This window comes from Perna viridis, chromosome 9 (genome assembly GCF_037379345.1).
Source record: "Perna viridis isolate PV_CMFRI_1.1 ecotype Kerala chromosome 9, ASM3737934v1, whole genome shotgun sequence".
Lineage (NCBI taxonomy): Eukaryota > Metazoa > Mollusca > Bivalvia > Mytilida > Mytilidae > Perna > Perna viridis.
Genome location: NC_142453.1, coordinates 11,157,183 through 11,181,922, shown reverse-complemented (window position 1 = coordinate 11,181,922; position 24,740 = coordinate 11,157,183). Strand labels below are relative to the sequence as shown.

The window sequence follows — 24,740 nt, the reverse complement described above, 5'->3', positions numbered from 1 at the left end:
ACTCGTGGCACAGCTGTTTATTTGAATGTACATGTACGTGGAAGTTCAAGAATATCATGTTAGACACGGAGACACTTGAAAGTTATTTGACTTGTGAACTGACTTCTCAAAATTTGCCGACAAGTTCTTACTCATTCAGACCATACTGGCTTGAGGAGTAAGTGTCGGACAAAATGATCTTTCAGCCCTTTTAGTGATTAGATGTTAGTACTAACAGAGTTACCATTCTTGGGAATCATCATCCAGACACTCTTGTTTAATATTTTTCAAGGTCTGAGAAAGAGTTGACAAGAATCCAGTGATATTTACCTATTAGTCCATAGGTGTATTTGAATCAAATTTGAATATCATTTTAACTGTTGAATTGAAATGAGTAGGTCAGAAAATAGGACATGTCATTGGTTCAGAAATTAGAAGAACATGTCATTTAATGGGATTAAGTGACATTTTGTGCCACATTTCATTTTGCAATAGTGCATTACATTTGTATTTTAACTTAGTAGGTGTTGTATGTATAGATGTTTTGATTTTATACATTCATTGCATCTTATTTGATGCCTTATATATTCAGTGAAACAGCCATGTTGGTGTCTGGAAAGGGTGTTTGTGAAATGAAGGAGGTTGTTTGGTCTGCAACCTGACCAACAAATTAAAATTGGTAGTCATTGCTTCTTTGCCAAGCACATGGATAATCAGAGTCAGAAAAATATGTCCAAGTGGGTTGGGATGCCTACCTATTGCTGTTGTTTTTGTAGATCTGGGATATGTCCAAGTGGGTTGGGATGCCTACCTATTGCTGTTGTTTCTGGGTGTTAAACCACAATCAATCAATCAAATCAATAAGACTTTGTTTAAACTTCATTTCTTCTTTTCTTTTAAGATGTTTTTCCTTAAATAGATTTATATTTGGGTTATTAGGCAACTAGTTCTTGACATGCAGTTTATAAAGTGTTCAGTTTTAATCAGTCTGAAAACATGTAATCAATCCCTAATTGGAGAGCAATGATTCATGGCCCTTGCCATTGTACATTTCTCTTCAATGTAACCATATATAGACAGTAACTACATGTACTTTGTACATAGATGAGTTCTGGCTTGTCATTGATAAGTGTCTCCCTACTTTAGATAAGTGGTCATATTGACTGCCTTAATTTTTTTTTATTTATATCAATGAATTTACAGGTCATGTTGTAGATTTATTATTCATTCCAATGCATTATATTTGTTTCATTATTATAGAGATTTAGTGTTCACATTTTATTTTATTTTTTTTTTTTGTGTGTTTGGAGGGGGCCTGGAATATGTTTACTTAAAATGATGAGGACGAATAGGTTCAGACTGAGTTGTCTTCCTTTTGTATTAAAAGCAGCCAGGTTTTCAACAACAACCCTTTTATTCTAAGTTTAAAGATAGGGGAATGTTTTTTTTTTAAGAAAATTAGACTTGGTTATGGACTAGTAGAAATAGTAATTTCAGCAGTAAGGAGAATAACTAGTAAAATTGACAGTACGTCTAATTAAAGTTACCCCCTTTTTAACCCCATCTTTAGTTTTTTCAATCCCCGGAGGACCATAATATGGTAAAACTGATTATTAACAACTTTTAACCACAAATTCATTTTAGTAATGTACCACTTGCATACAATTTAGATATCATATATTATCAGTTCTACACTATGATTTTTTGTTATTTGTAGACTATACCTGTAGAATTTCTTATTTATATGTGTACTTTACTTATAATATATTCACTTTTACCCAATACACAGAAGCTTCTCAGTGTGCATATTGATTGCACTGTAAACAAGAGTAGATAAGACCCAAGTATTTCTATGTAGTTTATTGATTACTCAGAGTGGAACAGAAAATCAACATGTTCGTCATTCGTTAATCAGCTTTCAAAGGACCTTCAATTAGTTTTTTGTCTTCTTTTTACAAAAAAATTGGATTATTTTTATGAAGGAGTTTGATTTGAAACGGTAAGATGAGGGCTGAAGTGTCTACTGTTGTCGTTATAGGCTAACACATAACAACATATGGGGAGGGGGGTGTTGGTTCCTCCATCTTGTTTCTGTCATAAATTATTGTGCATGAAATTTCTCTGTATCAGTTTGTGTAACTGATGTATGGAGACACAAAGTCTTCAAAATGTTAACAGGTTGTAAAGACATTTGTTTATCTAGCTCATCTATTTCATCACATCAGTGAAATGTACGTTGGTTACCCTGGCATACAAGATATGATGTGGTCTTATTTGATTCGGAGTTGTCAATTTCTTGAATATGGAATATGGTTTTCTTTTTTTTTTTCTTCGATAGAGAAAGATTCTTCTTTGAAGAGAATAAAATCTTGTTGCCTTTATAAGTCGTGATATATTCTGTCGCAGAAGCAATATTTTCTTATTGATTGTCACTTAGAATCTATTTTATTGATATAGATTGTGAGTAGGAGATTCCATGTCGATTTACACAAAAATTGATTTTAAACAGTGTAAACTCAAGAATTGAATTATTTATTGGAAATAAGGAACATGATCAGGACTATACTTCATGTAGATGAATCTTAATTGGCATTCTTGTTCAAGGTGTTTATTCTACAGTGTTTTGCCATTATAAACACAGTGTGGCCTAGAACATGAAACACATAGATCACATTCCTTCGCTTACAGAAGCTCATTACAGTAAAATCATCAATTGTTGTACCTCATTAGTTCAGTTATCAAATGAATAACCTTGGGGTTCTGTAGCAGCAGTACAAAGTGTTGACAAGATATGACAGTTATTTCTGAAGATACCTGAAGTGAGCAAGAATCATTTAAGGGAATTTGTAGGGTGTGACCAAGGCATATTGATAAAGATGTAGTCAGAATATTTAGAATAATTCTTGCATAGGAAGAATTAATCATTGAAAAAGTTTAGAAACAGCTCTTAGGATCTACCCCTTAAAGCATCTTGAACCCTAAGAAATAATCCAATACATGTATAATCACTTATGTATGGAAACAGTTTTAATGGAATGAATAAATTTAACATTAGATACAATATACTACATTCCTTATTTGCTAAAACTAATATTACTGGTAGATGAAAAATATATAGAAAATAGTTTTGAGTGAAGTCAAACTGTTTATAGAACAAGCCCCACCCCCTTTTCCACAAAAACAACAACAACAAACAAAAACAAATAAAAGAAAATTAAATTATCCCTTTCTTTGACTCATTTGTTTTTGGCCAGCTTTAATTTGTATGACCTTCCCATTGAATTAAATTATTTTCCTTTTGGACCCCTTGAGTTATTGACCAGCTTTAATTTATCTATCCTGTGTAAAGATAAATAGAGATTGCATAATTTAGAAATTGTTTATATTATAATATAGATTGTCAGATAATATTTCATACAATAAGAAAAATATGTTCACATATTTTTAAAGAAGATGGTCATATCTGAAGATTACTTGCCATTCAAGTTGGATAACCCACATATGGAGGCAATACCATATGACAGACTTGTTATTAAGGGTTAATTTTGATTCTCTTGCCTAAAACTGGAATTGGTTCAACTACTGGTAGCATGTACCTGTCATTTGGTTCTCCTTAACTCATAAATATTCCTTGCAGGAGGGGTTCAAATTTACTGTCACGAGTGGAAGGTCTAGGACTTTAACAAGTTTCAAATCAATGGTCCACTTAAGTCCACCATAGAGTGTCAAATAAAAGATTTGAAGGTCTGGGACTCAGCTAAATAAAATTTGAAAGGTCCAAGGTCAGAAATTGAAGTCCCAGTACCTCAGACTACCACTACTTTGAACCCCTGCTTACCTTAAGTACATATTGTCTGAGAACTAGGCCTATAACTGATTTTCAGTCCTGATAATATAATTATGACATGAAGGAAGGAAATCTATTTAAATGATATGGACCTACAGTGTACCTGCTATTGTTCCCACAGTCCAAAAGTTAAATGTAAACAAAACGTTCTGACTCATTTTAATGTGAGAAAGTTTCTGGTTATTTATTTAAAGGCTAATATATCATGCTTGAGGTATTTATTTTATTTTATAACTTAAACAGTACATGTGTTAAAGGTGTGTTACATTTTTTTTCCAATCAACAATGGTTTTGTTTTACATATCATAATATTATGGTGATCTCAGTGGTTGTTCATTTCCATGTGGTTGTGGAGTTAGCAACTGTCATCTATAGTGTCATCACTGTCATTATGTAAATTATTGTTAAAAGGTAGATATCAACTTTTCACCTGGCTTGGTGGTGGTTCATTGAGTTAGTAAAACATTGTGACTGATAAGATACATCAGGACATGGTTTAGATAATTCAGGATTAAACTCTTGCTAGTTTGTAGTGTGTTGTAAGTAGGAAACTTATGTACTTTTATTTTGCCTAAATGTATGATAGAACTGATTGATTTTTTATTTTGGGGAAACTACAGTATTGACTTGGTTTTAGATTACTGAGGAATTGATTTTTCCCCTGTACTTTTTCCTGTCTGTTCATTTGTTTGTTTACAGTTTACAGTGCATTTTATCATGTGACTAAGTATCTGTTGTGTGATCATCAGAAAAGTTAAAAATAAATGTGCTGGTGATAATTTGCTAGTTTCTACCGGTTACACGTGGAATAATGGCACTTTATATGGACTAGTCACAAAGGTTATGGCAGTTAATGTATAAGTATGTGTCAGAATTCAGTGGAACTTCATGTACAATGATTTTGACTTTCAGTGAATATCAACATATCAACATGGTTTGACATAGGGAAACGAAGACCACTGTACTGTGACAAATAGTTTCGTTTTCTTATAATATGATATTACAAATGTAGTTTTATGATCATGTTAACGCATGTGAATGTGACATCAAGAAAAGAAGAAAATGAAAGGCAGTCTTTATCAGTATCACATTAACTGAAGGATGCAATGGTATGTGATGAAATTTATATGCCATTGGGAGTAGGTAGGCCAGTGAGCTGAACAAGCCTCTAGTAACTAGAACAAAACTTAAGCTTCTGCTTAAAAAAATACCAAAAACTGAAATGTAGATAATAAACTGAATCCTATAGAAAATAGATTCAAGGCCTAAACTTTTTTTTTTTTTTTTTTTTTTTTGGGGGGGGGGGGGATTATATTTTAAGAAAATTGGATATTTTAGACATTTCTTCATCATTCCATATGTGAGTCTACTTGTACATGTAGCTTTTTCTTTACCTTTGGGCACCTGACCACATAGTTAAATTAAACTTGATGAAAAGGAAACTAAAACGAAACGTGATGATTTTCTTGAAAATATGTTGTGTAACACAATATCCTGCATGGGAGGTTTTTCCAATGATTTTGATTAGTAATCAATAAGAAATTCAGGATTTTGTTGAGTACCTTTGACTTATTAAAATCGTGACAGATATTTACCTATTTTTAAAACCCATTGTAAACTTTAAAAGAATTGATATGGTATCATTGGATATTTTAGTCCTGTCATATGGGAAATTCAAACATTTGAGTACAAATTTCTGTGGTATTTTCATAGATCTAAGTGTCTTGAAAAATACTGAATTAAACCTACATTCATGGTGTTAACATATAATTAGCCAAAAATTGATTTACATTTGAAACCTTAAAGGAATTTCAAAATTAATCAAAGATTTTCTATCCTCCAGCAAGGATGGGGATAGGTTAAAATAATAGTCAGCGGACTATTTTTCCCCCTTATTTTTCCCCCGTAAGCCTTGAGTAGACAGGATGTTCACCTTATTTTGTCAGCTGGGTGAAAACTAGTGTTTAACTTCAGGTCAAAATTTGAAGGCCAAGGTTGAAGTATTTTTGTATCATTTTACTGAGAGTATTTTGATATTTCAAGTTGTTTTTTTTAAACCAACCTAAAGTTGTGATTGGTGGTACAACATGTAGTTACTTTTTTCTGACGCAGTCAGTCTTCATTATTAAACAGTAGTCCGAGGCCCAAGGCTCGTTAAATTAGAGGTGGGCCTGTAAAATTTCCTACTACAGGCCAACAATCACTATATAAAAATTTCTGATAAATGTATTTCAGGCCTTTGCACTGGAATATTAGTTATGAAGACTGCACAGTTGGTATTGAGTTCACTTTGACATCACATGACATCCATGATGCTTAACCATGGCAACCTCTTACAACCTCTCATTTCATTGAGCAACTGTGAAATTTAAGGCTCCATTTGGGGCATTGATGTCTAGAATACTTTCGATCACTTTAATATATTGAATAATCTTTTATATATTGAAAAATTGGAAATAGTTTACTTGTTGAATCAATGAAATAATTGAAAAGGGAAACCTATTACAGTGATCCCACAGTTCAATCTTATTGAGATTTGGTATGAACAAAGCCAGAATACGCATTGGCTATCTTTTAAAAGTACTTGTTTATACCCCACCACATGAAATGGCCTGGTATTCCTGTGATAACCTCCAAAAAGTTGCATGTCTCCTCTTTCGGTCTGCTGTTCGTCCCTTGATGATTTCCAGACGACTTGATCATAGATTAACAATTTTATTTTAATCTTCACAATGTAAGTTAAGTACCATAAAATACAGGTTAAGTTCAGTTTTCATCAGTTTTTAAGTTAGGCCATTTTGAACATTTTGCCATCCCCCTTTTTTCACCTTTGCATGGCGGGGTGTCACTTAATGTTCCACAAATGCCCAATATTTTCTACCAAAAAAAATCCTCTAGTGCAACAAACAAGAGATTGCATAACTTTAATGTGTTTGAATACATGGAGAAATTCCAATACAAGAAGTATAACAGGTTATTCATTGAAGTGATTTGAATGTAACTGCAGAAAATAATTCAAGTTTAAGTAATAGATTCCTCATTTGCATTTGGAATAGGTTTTATACTGTTGCAACTTGGATGATTTCTCTATCAAGTTGAAATCATTACATTTTTTTTTTAGAATAAAAATCCTGAAGTATCTGAGTCCATATAAAATTCAATTACTGCTTATTGTAGAGGTGATTAATGGTGTAGAAAACCCACAGAACAATCAATGCTGTTATCATCTACATACATGTACCCTTTACTTTTAGATTTCTGTTGTTCTTTGTGCATGTAGAGCTGTATTTTTGGAGAAAACATTTGCATTAGTCTCCCACATTAATCAGCCAAGTCGATTAAGAACAATAGGATATTATCGTAAAATCAGTGTAATTTTTTATCTCAAAAGTGCAAGAACCAGATGAAAAAATGTTGGTGGTTGTATGGTCTCTACCTGATTCAGTATAAGAAATAGAAGTGAATTTTGTTGGATATGCACCAATCACCTTTTGTCTGATATTAACATGATTATGTACATGTATCTACTTATGATGTTATAATGTATTGTGACACACATATTTAATGATTTCTGGTATAATTGAATTGATTTAAAACTTTCATATGGCAATGTACATTATACCTATAGAGTTTGGTACACCTTTGACATCAAAGAGATCTTATAAAGTGAGTGGTGTTGCCAAGTTTGAATTCTGTTGAAGTTTAAGTAACCTGTTTTGTTGACAATATAGGTGTATGTGAATGTATAGTGTTTTGGTAATTTCACCATTTGATTAGTAAGCTAGAATTTATCTTGATATGAATACTTAAAATCAAACATGGCTCTTCTGAAACTACTATTTTTACTTTGTTAACCAAAATTGATTTTTTTTTTGGGAGGGGTCTTGTTTTTGTATAATTTGGTTCAGTTAAACCACAAACACTAATATCAAATGAAACTGCAAGGTTTTTTTATTGAAAACGAAAATGTACAATAGATTTTAATCCATCAGATGTACACAAAAGTAATACACGTGAATCGTAACTATTTGAAATACTGTAAATTCAGTTCATCTTATGCGAGTATGTACATATAGGTTATCCTTAGTTTTAAGAACTACTGTGAAGGTACTTTAATTCATGATACCAATTTTCATAGATTAGGAAAGATACACAAGTTTGTGGATTCTTGAATTCGTGGTTTTGATGTTTTCAGTATGCACATGAATGGGTATCTCCTTTTCGTTGGGAACCAAATTTTGTATTCTTGTTTACCCACAAAAACCATGAAAATTGGTACTCCACTAACAGTAGAACTTTCACTGTAAATTTTTTTTCTCCACTGGAAATAGTAAAATTAAGATTTTCAACATTATAGCTTAGTAAAATTGTGTAAATCATAATTTTACCCAAGACAGTGGAGGGATACTTTTAGATTAAAATTATGTTGAAGGAGTATTGTTTCTTAGAGAAATATGAAAATGGCAGGAAAAATCTGGCAGAAATTTAATCACTGCACAGTCATTAGGTATAAAGTCACACACATTTTTAATCAACTTTTAAGTAGGTTTAATAGTGATAAATGCCTGCAATAATTTCTTACTTCAACAATGATTTCAGTAGGACTTGAAATTGAATAAATGATCACTTTTATTTTCAGATGACCTTGATGATAAAACCAGGAGAACTTCAGAGTATGATGAGAATGGCAATCCTATAGATCGTTACTTGCAGATGCGTAGTTCGCCAAAATTCGGCTCTGGAAGTATTCAACGTAAAAATATCACTGGATTTCCTGCTACTCTCAGAGACTTCACACCATATTCATTAGCACAAACTCCAATTAGTGATTTGGACCCATCACATTATCAGAGTCAAGAACAAAGTCGAGCTGAAAAGAAGCAAAATAGGAGGAAACAAAAGCAAGAAAGCTTTAAAAAAGCTGAGGACGTTGAAAACTATGTAGGTAATAAAGCATTAGACGAGTTGCTTGATTTCATTGAAAGTGACAAAAATGGGCGCAAGCCAAAGAAAAACAGTCAAATTTCAAATGACGTTACCTTCACAACCAAGTCTAATGAGAAAAACAAGAAAAATAAGGAGAAAAAACTGAATAAATCAGTAAATGAAGAGAAATGTGATGTGAAAGATTCAAAAGAGGAAGCTATTGAAACAAAGAATATTGATGAAACCACTCCATTAATTAATTCAAAGAAGGCAGAATTTACTGATTATAAAACTCAAAGTGTTCAGAATCATGTGGACCCTCATTTGAAAAACTCTATAAGTAGAATGGGGAATACTGCTATAAAAGACACAGCTGATGAAAAAGAGGATTTGAATGATGAAAAGAATGAAGTAATTTCAGTTGATGAGATGGGAACTGTGTCTGAAGATAAAATGGCTCATGAAACATTATCTGATAAAATGGACACTTGTTTAGATGGTGCAAACAAAATAAATAAAAAAGATAAGAAATCAAATTCAAAATCTGTGGAGAAACAGAACCAGTCTAATAAAGCCAAAGGAAAAGGGGTTAATAATCCGAATATAGAAAATTGTTTGGTTAATGGTGACATTGAATTAGCTGTAGAAAAAACTACTAGTTCTAAACCAAAACCACAAACAAACAATGTAAAACACAAGAGTGACAAAAGTGCTACAAAAGGAACAAAAGACACAATAAATAATACATTGTCAGCTTTAACAAACAACAATGTAGACAAAACTTCATATCTGGATGAGTTGGATTTGGTGCAAAATGAAGATTATCGCTTTACCGATTTTGAACCTCTGCGTAAGGAACCAGAGTTCACAGTTGTGGGTAAAAAGAAAAGAAAGGTTCCTGTAAAAGAACCAGTTAGTACTAGAGAAACACTTATCCAACAAAAAACTGTGAAAAGGGAGGAATATAGAAAGTCACAAAGGTCAGTCACACCACCCCCTCTCAATAAACTTGCCTCAAATGTTGAGGGGGAAAGAACTAGGGACCTGAGTCCTTCTGCATTTCCTGCACTCGGTAGTTCTAATCAACCAGGTTTCCGTGATGCAAGGAGGAACTCAACAGGAGATGTCAGAACTGAAGTGCAGAGTATTATCAAAGCTCAAGATGACAGTGATATAGAGTCAGTGAAATCACTTCCTGCATCTTCACAGGGAGTATGGGGACAAAACAGTCTTTCCCCAAGACTTCCAGTATCCTATGCAAAAATGGCTGCCTCTCCAAAGCCAAGTGTTACTTCTCTTGGAAGTTCCACAACTGAAGATGATCCAGGAGATGCAAGCATGGACTTGAAAGCAGCCAATTGGAAGGGACAGATCAAAGAAAGGAGACATTCCATTGGTTCACATCCAGAGAATGTCAAGGATAGCGATGGTAATTTGGTAAAACAAAAATACGGGAGTCAGGAAGTTCTTACTGCTAATATTAGTGAACCAGAGGTCCTTCTATTGGATAGTGAGTTTCCTAAAGTTGGATTAGATAGTAAACTTCATAAAGAATCTAATTCTGTCAAGTTTGAAGAGAATAAAACTAGTCTTAGTAACCATAGAAACAATGTATCAGATGGCAGCTCTGCTCCCAAAGATGCAGATAATGCACATAGTCAATTGACATCTTCTCCATCAGTCTGGAAGTCTGTGAACAATTCTGAACCTGCCAAGCAGGAACTTCTAGTTAATGTGAAATCAGAAAACTTCAATGAAATTGACAAATGTAGTGAATCTTCTTACAAAGTTTCAAACCACAGAAAGACTTGTGAAACAAACATAGAAAAAGTAAAAGCCACAAAACAGACTACAAATAATTCCAAGAAGTCGAAACAATCGGTTATTTTCATGGACAAACGAGTCAGTCAGGCCCCACGTAACCTAGGCATTTCTTTCTTCTTTGACTCTGAGAATGAACCTTGTGCTACAGAAAATAATTCCGAAAACATGCAAAAGTGCTCATCTTCTAGTGTACAAAATAGTCCAAATATTCCAAAAACTTCAGATTCCAAAAATTCTAGGAAAAGTTTTTCTGATAATTCTGTGATAGACGCTACTAGTAATAAGGAAAGCCATCCACTAGCTGGAAAAAATGGGGTTGTTGATCATATTAATTTTCCAAACCTTAAAAACTCACACCATCCTCATTTAGACAATGCTATCATGTTCATTAGTGAGCCTAACCAGGTCATTGACATTGCCCAGATCTCAAACGACTCCGATTTATCAAATTCCAAGCAACAATCGCTTAATAGTCAACCAAATAATATAGTTCTTGTTTCAATTGGGAATAAGATAGACTTAGAAAAAAATTCTTTGCCAAAAGACTCAAAGTGTAAGCAGCTTTTCTTCCGTCAAGATTCAGGAGATGTTCGCTCTAATCAAAGGTTTAATTTCCCTGAAGCTGTTGGATATCTTAATAGAGGTAAGTTTGTTTTCCAAATCCCCTGTGTCAATTGTAATATTGTTGAAGGTATTTTCTTGTTTATACATGTAGACTCGTGTTCAAAAGAAATGAAAATGCTAATGCATCCAAGTGACAACAGCCATACCAAACTGTGGAAGAGAAAAAAAAACAAACAAGAAAAAGTATGTACAAAATCAGTGATCGATTTTAAGGGGAAATAGTTGCTAAATGCCAAGCTGAAATTCAATTTTCCTAGTAGAAATTATTTCCACTTGCTAAAATTGCTAGAGAAATTCTTAATGTCATACAACCCAAAAAACTTAAATTTAGCGAGTGCAAATTTTCAGTGCTTGTTAAACTTAGTTAGTGGAAAAATTTCTGAAATTCAATCCCTGCAAAATTTTAGGGCAGTATGTTTTAAGATTGGTATAAAGTTTATATGTGAATGTATATGAAAGGAAAAATAAGACTTTCACCATGTACATGTAGGTTGATGCCAATTTGTATTGTTAAAATTATTAAACCTGTACATGTGAACATGTACATGTAAATGTACATGTAGTATATTACAAGTTTGAGATAAGTTAAAACAGTGAGTGTGCACTGTAATGATTTCCCTAACTCATTGTTGTAATCTATTAAGATGAGACCTTCAAATTGTTCAATTCATCCACTGCATGTAGAGTCCAACTAAACTATTCTACTTTCCTTGAAAGTCAGGTGACTTTTCTGGTCAGCATATCAGGTTACAGCTTTCTTGATTTTAAATGCATTATTCAAATGAAAACAAATCTAAGGATTTTCCATGCATGACTTGTAATAGTAGTCAAGGACATTAAAAGAAACCCTTAGTAGGAGAAATCCAAAAAGTTAATCCGAATTTAAAACATCCTACATTTAGTGACCAAATTATGCAATCAGTATGGGTGTAGTACATTATACAATTAGGTCCTTTTGAGGAGGTGAATATCCAAAATTGTCAACCCAAATCAGGGTATTACCTGAGGGCTTTAGCCCGAGGGGAATAACCTTAGTGAGGTTGACAATTTTGGATATTCACCGAATTAGAGTGCTGTAATTGTTTTATTATACCAAACAAACAAAGGGCTGACAAAAAATGATGGGTTATTCACCTGCTCTTGTATTTTTGATGAGTTATTCACTGGTGAATAATAGGGTTATTCAATGATAGCATGAATTCTTGGGGTTATTCAACCTTTTTTTCGATTAAAACCAAAAAAATATCCAAATTAATCTATATCACGTGATTATATTTCATCCAATAGAATCAATCCTTTATTATGTAAGGTATAATAAGTGTGATTGTAATTGGATTGCACATTGAAACCAACATACAGAAATACCTCTTAAAAATAGGATTCAGGTAAATGTGCAATATGTAGAACAGCCACTGCAAGTTTTAGTGAAATTCAACTTCCTTCTCTGTCAGGCAGTAATTATATCAGTAAATACATTTGTAGTTATTATATATCAAATCCACTTAGTATTTATCTTTAATCAGCTTTGTTAAGTTTGAACTTTGAGTTGCTTATCCTGGTCTATTGAGTATGCAAATACTAGTATACTTGTACATACATGTAGCAATTGTTTTTCACAGTTTAACTTTCAAAATTAGTACTCAATGAAAAATAATTCATTTACAGTAAGTATGCAAATTTCCATTGAATTTCCACTAACCAGATAATTTTTTATCAGGCTTGAGGGTGGGGCTAGTAGCTAAAGGCACAAACTGGCAAACAACTCTATATCAAGCTGAAAGAATTTACAAAAAAAGACTATACATAGGCATTGTGCTAGCATAAAATTCTAACAAAAGCGAAGTAATTATTTGTTTTTGTCTCTTAGTTGTTTACATTGTCATTTATTATGTGTCCTTGAAATATCATGATAATCTGATATTATAACATGATTAATGGCTATTTCACTTCTCAAATTACTCCTTATTTATTTGTATGCGACAACAGTAAAAAGAAGGGAAACACATCCTTTAGTACAGTTAAACCTGTCTAAACCGAACTCTTCAGTGATTGAATTTAAGGGGAAATACTTGCTAAATGCAAGTTGAAATTCAATTTGTAGTAGAAATTATTTTCACTTGCTTAAATTTGCCAGTGGAATTCTGTATGTAATATAGGTAAAGTCCAGAAATAAACTTAACTTTAGCAAGTATAGATTTTCAGTACTTGCTAAATTTAGCTAATAGAAACAATTCTGAAATTGGATCTCTGCTTTTTTATACTGTCTAAACCAAACCTTTTTGGACTGAGAAATTTGTTTGGATAAGACAAGTTTGGTTGACATAGGTTCAAAATTATTAATAATAAAATAATAATAATAATACTTTATTTCAAACATCATAAGATGGCTGGTTTCCACAGATCACTTGTTTCTACTGGGTTCAGTTGAGACAAGTTTCACTGTGCAAAGTGCAAATGGGATACTCTCTGTGAAGATATGTCCCTAGTACCTTGTACAAACACTGAGACATCACGAAAGGAAATTGTAAACAATTCTTTTGAACTTACAAAATGTACATAACTTAAAGTCATTGATGCATATATGAAACAAATATTTCTTACTTATTAAACTGTGAAGATGGTATATGTGGACATGTGTAGAATTTTCTCAAGGGAAGTAACTCAAGTGCTTTAAAAATATGTCAAACTGAAAAAAAGGAGAGAAAAAAATGAAACGAGGCAAACAGAGAAAATAAAGACTAAAATCACAATACATGAATTCAGAAAAGTTTTTGATGACTTTTAACCCATTGCAATTTGTATGACATAAAATTTTACTTAAAATTTGTTTTATTCTTTTCAGAATGGGAAAAAGCATTAGAAGGAAGTAGAAAAAGTAAGTTTATTGCAGCTTGGTGCTTGTAGTATTTCGTAAGGAAATTTGTATGACATTGCAGTGACACTTTATTGATGACTTCAGGAGGTAGACCTAGGGTAAGGGATGCAACTCTTGAAATTAGTGATATATCTGTGTCGTATTCAAGTTCACCAAAGCCTAGACGAAAAATGTGGTTTACAGTACCCCAACCAACCCTATTTTCCAACACCGACCTGAAAACATTTTTATTGCAAAAATCGGCAGAAAATGAAAAATCCAGAAATTTTGCTTCATCCGCATTTTGTCCATTACTAATTTAAGACAAGCATGACGACCTCCGAGTCTTGGTTCCATGCCCGGTCAAGTGTCCTGTCTATCTTTCAAAGAATGCATCCATTGAAAGTAAAAGACGATTGTTATAGCCCTGTTTTGATAATACAGAGTTCGTGGATACATTTCATGGACACCATGATTTTAATTTGAAAAACAAGTGTTCTATCAAAGCTAAGAATTAAACTATGATTACTCTGACTCTCAACATAGGGAAAGTTGTAAAAAAAAGAAAAAAGAAAAAAAAGAAAAGACCCTATTTTTTTTCAACAGGGTACAGTAAAAACACATTTTTTTTTAACCCTATCAAGCTTTTATTTGAAACAGATAAAACCAATCCAAGTTACTTTGATGCTTTCATGAGATAGATGTAAAGTGCTGAATACAAACATTTCAATAATTTGTAAGTCGTGTCCCTTACCATGGGTCTACCTCCATAAGGTTTTCCTCAATTGGACCATTGATTTGAAATTTGAAAAGTCCAGTGATCCTTTTCACAAAAAAATCATGAGTGTAAAATTAGTCTTGAATTATGATGTTATCTTTGCTGAAAGTATTGTGACATCACAGCTTATGACTATTTACACTAACAATTTTTTTATGAAAAGGATTGCATCATCTTCTGCTCTTGAAATTTAATTTGTACCCTTGCATTATGTGGATAAACAGTGTCTGAGTCATAAAAAGTTTTGAGTAAGAAATATTTTGTGAAGTTTGTCACAAAATATTTTAGAATCTTGTGAAAACTGGCTTGCCCTTGATAACTTTCTAGAAAAACAAAAATGATATGAACATAGTCGATAGAGTACATAGTTCATGAATGTAATAGCTCAGAACATGATATGTTGTCTGGGTCACATTTAATAAATAAATCAATGATGGAACAGATACATGTATTTTGCGTTAAATTTTGATATGTAAATATTTCTTGTTTTTATCTAGAAACACCTCTCATAGAATTTGCTTCCATATAAAGAATTTTATACTTTGTTTTGTCATCCCTTCATTATGGAGTTCATATAAAAAAACAGTCGGAGATTTAGTAGTGAAATCCAATTGATATCATGAAACTCAAAACTAAGTTTGAGTACATTGTGAGCTAAAATGTGTGGTTTTTTCGAGTCCGATGTATAGTAAACATATAGGCACTGTAAGATCTACCATACTTTACTGGAAACCTTAATTAATCTATATTTGATGTCAATTTAAGAATACACACATATCTTGATATATTACAGTTAGATTGATTTTCAGTTGCTTTAGAACAGAATTCTACTTTTTCATTTTGTTTGCTCCTTTTTTACTGTATGTTAACCTCATATTTCATTTATTTTCACTCTTTTATTGGCTTTGTAAAATCATGTCTGATCACATTGTTGAGGTCAGTCAAGTTAACTTAGGCCAAATAAAGTGAATTAGTAGATTCTCATCCCCCCTCCTAAACCTTAAAAAGAAATTGACAATAATGAAAAAAAAAAATGGGCAGATACTATAACACACAAATCTTTCATTTCTTGGTGACAAAACGTTTCTTCTGTGAAACTGACTTGGCTATGGATTTAGAAGATGCATTTGTATTCATACTTCAGATAGCTAAAATTAGGCTAGCAAATACATGGAATGTCTTGTAAGAAATAAAAAAAAATAAACTCAAAGGTTGAATGAGAATCTATTTTAAGTTTACTAGACCTAAAACTTATTTTTTGGTTCTTTGACCCTCTATTATCTTTTTTCAAGGCTGCCTCATGTGTAACAATTTTCTATTGCCAAATGAATTTTTTTTTAAATCTTAGCAATCAAAATATATATAACACAGCACCCTAGTCACTTTCATCAGTCATTAAAAAAGCATGAAAGAGTAATCAAGGGAACTAAGGTTCTAGCAGTAATCAAAATAATGTAATCCAGGGACAAAGACCAGACATGGAAAACGGACATACACAACAAAGAATATAAGTAACTAAAATAATACATACAAAGTAACAAAAGCAAAGACGTTGTTCCATTCCTTATTGGATATTGTTACAGAGAAGAGCGTAGGAACTTTGAAAGCTTCAGTTAATGATCTTCACTTTTTAATATTGATCTTTTTTGCAGATGAAGTTACTGTGTACAAGGCTTAGATGAATAACAAGGAACAGATCAACCTCAAAAACATTTCTGTGTGCTTAGAACTGCTGGCTAGTGGACATCGCTTTATCTTCTCTGGGAATATTTTTTCAACAGATCAGCCATTTTCATTTTTTAATGACATAAGCAGTTTGGTTAGATTTTTTTTTCAACAACCTAAGTGATAAATTGTGTTGTTGTTTTTTTCTTGTGATTCAGTTCCTTGTCTTGGGTTATGTAGATTTAAATAGTAAAGTTTGTATTTATTGTTGATGTTGGATGACAGAGAAAATGGGAACTGTTTTCTTTGGTCTAGTGAAGACGGAAAGAAATTTCTCATTAAAATTGCTCTACTGAAAAGTGTCTGTATGTCATTTATTTATCAATGTAACGTTTAACAGGTTTTGATAGCTATTCAAATTTGTATCAACTGTTTATTTTTTTATGTTATGTATAAGGGTTTTTTTGCAATTTTCATTCAAAGGAATCTGAAATCTAGTGAAAGAAAATAAGTTTTCTAAAACATATATTTCATGCTCATTTTCAGCTTCCATATCATTTTGCCTTAAGAAGGATTTCATTATATCTTAGGGACTATTGGGAAATTTTATTTATAAAAGTACAAAATGAAATGATTACAATTCAGAGTCTTTTTTTCTGACCTGAATGTTGTAAGTGTAGTTCTATCAGAATAAACTATATTCAATCATGTATGCTTAAGTTGCAATATTTTTTGGTGTTGAGTATTCAAATCAAGCCAGATCTTATTTCCAATTTTGAAGGAAATTTTTTGTTGGCAAAATATGTGAATCTACACTCTGATAACTTTTTTTTAAGTTTTATAACTTAATTTGAATATCTGACAGTTAATATTTGTAAAACTGTTATAAGGATGATTTTTCACTTTTGGTGGTGAACATTTTGCATAAGTTTTGGTTTTTATTATTCAATGTTGAGGAAGTTTTGGTGCACAATCTATTGCCTTGAAATAAATCATGTTTTTATTTTTTTAAACAGAATTATAGATAAGTGCAACAAAATTGGTTAACATTACCCATGTCATTGCATGGGTGGTGAAATGTATTATGGTATTTCTATGCAATGAATTGTGGGAAATATCATATGACCTAACATGTTGTTAGTCCACTATAATGAATTGAACTTTGATTTAGATCAACAAAAAGCTGAGTTGTTATATGAACAAAATCACTTTTAGATGTACATTTGAAAGACCCAAAAGTAACATATTAAAAGAGTACAGTCAGAATTCACATTTTTTTTTTATGTTGATCAATTTCATATCAGGTCTGACTAACATTACAACTTAGCAGTAATTAAACAAGGTAAATTAAACTTGACACCTATAAATGGGATTTTTTATTTCTTGTTTCTGTTTGTAAGAGCATTTTGTCCAGCAATGTGTTTCAACATTACCACATTTTTTTTTTATTTTGTACTTTTTGTTTCATTTTTTGTTTTGCTTTGAAGAAGTTTATATGTTATGAAAATTAAATGACTCATGTTTTGAATTGTTATATTTCCAACCTGTGTGGGCTAAATTTTACTATTGTATTCGTATTTTTAGCACATGAAAGAGCAAATTGGTAAGAAAATGGGTTTTTGTATTTTGCCATGTGGACATCAGCAGTGTTGATTACCTCCCTTTATTCATTCAAGTATGGCATTTTGTGGGGAAGTTTTGTCATCAAAAGTTGATTTTGAGGTTGAAAAATAATGTCTTCAATGAATATATAACCTCTGAGCCATGTTTTTTTTTTGGCCTGTGTATCAACAGTTTTGACGCTACTTTCCAAAGAGTGACAAGATATTAGGTGTCTTCATAAAGATTTCTAGAAGTAGTTGGTTACAGTTCTCGTTACATACTGATCAATTTTAGCAATGTTTAATGTTATTGGATGTCTTTTACTTCCTTCTTTTATTCACTTATTTGTGTTCATTTTTATTTTTTCAATAATATGTAAGATTAATTATTTTCTAACCAGAAGACCAAATGAGGTCCTTGATTTGTTGCAATAGTAAATATGATAAATACAAAATAACAGAAAATATCACAGTGAGCCAACTAGGGCCAGATGTTTTGTTCTGTAGAGAAGTTCAAAACTCGTATTATTTTTGTTATCGGTGACGTCAGTCAATTTGATGCAAGGTTGTTATTGGAAATTGCCAATATTTTTCTAATATTATGGTAGTATCCCGAGATAAAAACTATCAGGCAGTAAGAACAAAAGAAAAATGATAAACTTGCTGATAATGATTATTACAGTATACATGTAGCTGCAGAGAAGCTTTCTGAATACAATTACCCAAACCTTGAATTAAACACACACTGCCAAGGTAAAGAATAAATTGATGTCTAACACAGATGAGTCCACATTATGAAATGCAAAATCCAAAACAAAAAAATGATAAAATAACAATATAAAAGATTGAAGATAAGGGAATTGTTTCAGCTACATATATTGGTATCTGTATGAATGTGAGTGTGTCCTATTTGTTTTCTATTTGTTAATTATGAATGTAAGTTATTTTCTATGCATTTTTTTAATGTTTGCTTTCTTTAATATTTCCTTTAAACTTACTTTTTTAACCTCTGTATTTTGTAGTTATAAATTATATAATTTATTAACTTTTCAATTATTCAAAGTACTATTGTATCTTTGTTTACATTTGATTTTCTGATGATGATGTAAAAAGGGGTTTGTTGTTGTTGGTTGAAAAAAAAAAAAATAGTTTCCAGCAGAAGTTGGCCTTTATGAAATCTTTTGATCCGTCCCTGGTTCTTCTGATAAACTTATGACAGGGGTGGAAGCTTTTTTTTTAATTTTTTTTAATAGTGGCAACTACAAAAAGGATTTATGATTTGTTACTATTATTGGGCAGTTTTTTCCCTTTTTTGGCTGAATTCTACAAAGTAAGAATCAGGTTTTAGGATGGTGAATGTTGGTTTGGCGGACAGAGAAATTATTTTTGTATCGCATTTCTCAGTGTTTAACTAATTTTTGTATTAATCTTTGAGGGCTTTTGGAAGGTTCACTGGACCATAACAATATTTTAGTGGTCAAATTATTTTTCTTATTTAATGTTGACTGGGCTTCTATAAGGATAGATCAAAGCATTTACTAAATTGAATTTGATTTGTCAAGTCATTTGCCTACATGTCTTAGAATATCTAATTGAAAGCATGACCTTCTATGACCGCAGCAAAAAAAAAGAATGACAACAGATATAAACAAAAACTACAATTAATTGATTCAGTGGAAGGCTGACTATGGGTTGATTTTGTGGTGGCCAGTGGAAGGCTGGCTGGGTTAATTTTGTGGTGGCCAGTGGAAGGCTGGCTGGGTTAATTCAGTTGTGGCCAGTGGAAGGCTGGCTGGGTTAATTCAGTTGTGGCCAGTGGAAGGCTGACTATGGGTTGATTTTGTGGTGGCCAGTGGAAGGCTGGCTAGGGGTTTATTCAGTGGGGGGCCAGTGGAAGACTGACTATGGGCGAGGTAAATTTCTCACAGTTCATTAAACAATTCAATGCCCTAAGACTGCCATTGGCTAATTATTACAGTCTTACAGGATTGTCTCTTTGAAGTATTCCCTATTTTCCATTTTCTTCTCCATATGTCTTTTTTTCTTTTTTTTCGTCTTATCTTTTTTTTTTATTTAACTTAAAAAATTTCAAGTCTGTCTTACTTTCAAATTATATTTTTTTTGTGTTGTGTTGTTAGGTTTCCTCCATGTGGAGGATTTTTTAAACTACTTAAGTGTTTCATAGAACTCTGGGAAGATTTTAACATAAGGTTCTCTCTAAAGGTCTATTTATTGAAAACACCTTTAGCAAATATTATCCGGTATATTAATGTTGTGCTTTCATAGTAAGTGCCTCATTGTAGCTTTAGTTTTCTTTTATTTGGAAGGATGTGTACTGATTTACTTATTAAAAAAGTACCCTATCACTTCATGCAGTAAAACTGGTTATTGTTCAGAGATTTACTTATTTAAAGAAAATTGTTACTTCCTTGCCAAAAGTTTTTATTGATTTCCTTATTTCTTAAGTCATTGGGTGTATAGTAATTTATTTAAGACAGCAAATGACAGGGATTTAAAAAATACTAATTAATTGTTAAAAATTGCTAGTAGGAAGTTGAGTTTCTAATTAAATTTTTTTAAAATGTAAATTAATACAAGTTGAAAATGCTCGTAGCAAAATCAACTGAAAAAAAAGCTTGGTTGAGGATTATATTTTATTTTGTTCAGAACAGTTAAAACTATGTATGCTTCTTTGATACAAGTTGTTTGTTTTCATGTGTGATATTGTTAGTAAAATGTTATGTAGCTGAAACAAAATGATGGAAAACAAGTATATATTAACTCTAATAAACATTGCTTCACAAGTTTGCTTTATTTTATTTTATTTATTTTTATATTTTTTTTTTTGCCTGAAGATTTGATTTGAACTGGCAAAATAATAGAAGAATGATGTTTCATGTCCTCTACCTGAAACAAAATTTTAAGATATTTCAATTTCCATGGTAGATAACTCTCAAAATATTAATTGGTTAGTGTTGATTTTCAAACTTGTTCAAGAAATCCATGACAACAACATTTTGTGTAATTTTAGGCAAATCTGTTGAGAAAATCGCCCACAAGGTGGATGCATAGAAGGACCACCAGCATGTCTTAGTTGCTATTTCACATTGATGTTGGTGACAAAAATGGTTTCAAAAGTGTATATAGTATTCACAGAAAGATAACTTCACAGGATAAGGAGGTAGACCTAGGATTAGGGAAAAAACTCATGAAATCAGTGATATGTTTGTATTATATTCAATTTCACCAAAGCTTGTCAAATTTTCATTTGAAACAGAATGAAATCAGTCCAAGTTACTTTGATGCTTTCATGAGATTGATGTAAAATGATTTGTGAGAGTTGTGTCGGTTACCCTTGGTCTACTTCCTTAAGTCTCATTGTCACCAAGCTCTTTATATAGAAAGCATAAAATGTGTGGTTGTATAATGGTATGGCACTGTCGTCAATATACACATGGTTTTCATGCAATAAATTGAAACTTGATAAAATTTGACATGGTTCCAAATCGATAAAAATAAGTTTGGTTTTGATCCCAATTGTATCAAAATTTAGGGCCCAACACAAGCATTTCATAGAATTTAACTGTAATCGCATTAAAACATATGTCTATGATATTATTCCACGACAGGTCAGACTGAGATTGATTTAAAGAGTTAAGACTAACTTTTTCGGAATAAGTGGTATAAAATGATCTACATTGAACAACATATCAAGACACTTCCTTTTCTTCTATGGTAGATCATGCTTATTACAATGAGTATTCTTTTCTGTCATCTTACAAAATCATACATTCAGACATGTATTTTCCATGAATTAGTAATGTTTACATTGATGTGAAAATAGTATGTTCAAATTATTCAAAAATTTTTTTTTTACTTCAAAAATGTATGATATAATTACAAACATGAACTGTACGAAGCCTTTTTTAAGGGGAGATGATTGGCGGGAAAATGTTCTATAGAAATGAAATAAGAATTTCGGGGTTTTTTTTAATATTACAAGAAAAAAAAAAGTGACTCCTAATTTTTGTTTTAAATATGAGAGAATGTCAGATGTTCTTAACATAAATTTAGCAGAAATTGTATCTACCAGTCTTTGAATCCATATGAAAATTGTCTTTATTAAGACTATTTTGCAGTGATCTCGTGTCTGGAAAAAACTATGAAACTTTATACAAGAATAATTTGGTATGATCTACAGTACCTTAAATAAAAAAAAAACACAATCCTTTTGAAAATGCTAAATGCCATAATCCGGAAGTACCTGCTATTGTAAAAATAATTAAAAAAAACATGTCAACATGCAAAAAACAGTAGTAAAATTACTTACTTTTTTGTGCGTATACCATAGAAAGCACACATATATCAGCACCATTAAAAATGATAACATGCATATAAAATTAAGTTGCGGAATCAAGTTAATGAACAAGATAGCACATAAATAATCTCAACAAATTTTATTTGTTAATTGCGTAATCTTATGGAATCTGAATCGTATTTTTGTTCGTAAAAAACTGACTACAGGTCTGAAATAAACTCCTAGAGCGGCATTTCTTTTTTTTAAGCTCTACTCCTCCGCCAAGTCATACTGTTGTTTTGTTGAATTGTTTTTGTTGGTTTCAGTTTTAGTGCTTTTTTTTTAATATTACAGGAGAGATAATATTTTTCGTATAAAAACTGAAGTAAGCGAGGAATTGTCTACATGTGTAGTGTTACCATGTACATGTTAAAATATTGATAAATTGGATTAATTTGCACACATTTTGTGCTACTGATGAGATAATATTAAATTTCATACCAATGCATATTAGAGAATTACAGAATAAAAAAATTCTGATAGTATGAACAATTACATGGTGTTGATCCTTGCTACATACCATGTTTCAGGAATTTCAGAGGAGTTGCGATGACAAACTGAAATGTTGTACGGACGGACAGACGAACGGACGGAGTGATCCAACTCCTATACCTGTATTTGCCTTTGGTGACGTAGGAAAAAATTGTTACGTGTAGTCCGACGGGCTGGTAAAACAACATATTCATCCAAAGCAAATGCCATTGTCTTCTCCTGGGATGGGGGCTGCGTATTTATTTTTTTTCATACAAGTAGTATCTACAATTTTGTGTAATAATCGGAATAATGAATCATATTTTTCCCATGGCTGAGTAAAAGAAGTTATTCTACAATTCGAAATCACTTTTATAAATTTCAGCTCCCATAATAAAATGGCTGATGCCTAATGTAAAATGTAAACTAAAGACTGCGAGTACATGTAAATGAGGTCGCATATGTAGGTTTTGATAAAAATTCTACCAGTTGCATGCATTGCATGAATAATGAAGAATTTATAAATTGGCATACATGCATATTGTGTCATGCAATTTTGCCCTACAACGAAATTCAAGTTCAAATACAAGTTAAAAGCTTAAAGTCAGTGCAGATAAAACATTACAATACAAGCTCTAATGAACTTTTAAAACCGACATAAATAACAGAAACAACAATACACATATACAAGACACACAAGACAGAGAATAACAGTCAAAACAGCAAAGCATGCAGATATAAATGACAACATTTCAAAAAACAGATCAATTGTAGCAATGTCACACCGTGTTCTGTCCTTCAATTCATACGTGTGAAACTCTGTAAATGTACTAAGAATGACTATGAATTAACTAAGGCTAAATTATAAAACATTTACCGCTTAATCAATAGCAATATATTATCAATCAGCGTATTAACCAATTAGCATTGATGGTTTATTCCTCGAATGTCAACATCCTTTGATCTACCGACAATTTACCTGTAACATTTTGTTGGCGTTCAAGGAATAAGTGTTAGTGGTTATCGGTTTATTCCTCAGATGCCAACATCCTTTGATCTACCGACAATTTACCTGCAACATTTTGTTGGCGTTCAATGAATAGGTGTTAGTGGTTATCTCAACAAAAGTCCATGCTTATCAAAATATCCATACTCATTAACAGATAGGTAAATTACAGGTGACTTATTTCAGTTCATATTTTAGATAGTTATTCCAGTTGTTCAAATCTTTTTTTTTTCTTTTTGGCTGTTTCTACGTAAGCATTTCTTCACAAAATCATACATGTACATATATAGCACAATAGACTTTTGAATCAGTTTTGTAGTCCAATAACTTGGATATTTCAATCTGTCATTCTACTTTATGTAGGAATACTAGTACTAAGCACTAAGTATGAGGTTTTTGTTCAATTTAATAAAATATTTGTAATTGCTACACAATAAATATATTCATATTAATTAGTTGAAACGTTAGAATGATAAAGAATGAAATAAATCATAGTCTTCAATATCAAAGTTCAGAGGTTGAAATAATGTTTATTGATGTTCAATTTCTGAATTTCTTTAATATTTTGGTATATGATTTATACATTTATTTAAATAAAAGCAAAAAAAAAATGTTACAATTTTATTATATTATTTACAAATTTTTAATAATTCAATTTTATTATATTCTTACATATTTTTTAAAAATCTGCTTTTTTTCATATAAAAAGGTATAAAATGTTCCATTAATCAACTTCACTAATTTATCTCAACAGTCAAATACTTATAAAAACATTTTAATTATTATAAAAACTTCTGTTGTTATAACA

General features: G+C 31.6%; 1 protein-coding gene across 2 annotated transcripts in view; it reads left to right on the top strand.

Annotated features, from left to right (window-relative positions):
- The window catches only part of LOC148606686 (uncharacterized), a 47,961-nt gene extending 27,059 nt beyond the window's left edge, over positions 1–20,902 (top strand). For both annotated transcript variants that reach the window (XM_088544823.1, XM_088544824.1), the window contains exons 3-5: positions 8,466–11,219; positions 14,043–14,075; positions 16,485–20,902. In XM_088544823.1, the coding sequence (XP_088400949.1) occupies positions 8,466–11,219; positions 14,043–14,075; positions 16,485–16,510 (2,813 nt within the window). In that variant the 3' untranslated portion in view covers positions 16,511–20,902. The remainder of the gene's footprint in view (positions 1–8,465; positions 11,220–14,042; positions 14,076–16,484) is intronic.
- Positions 20,903–24,740: the final 3,838 nt, after the last annotated feature.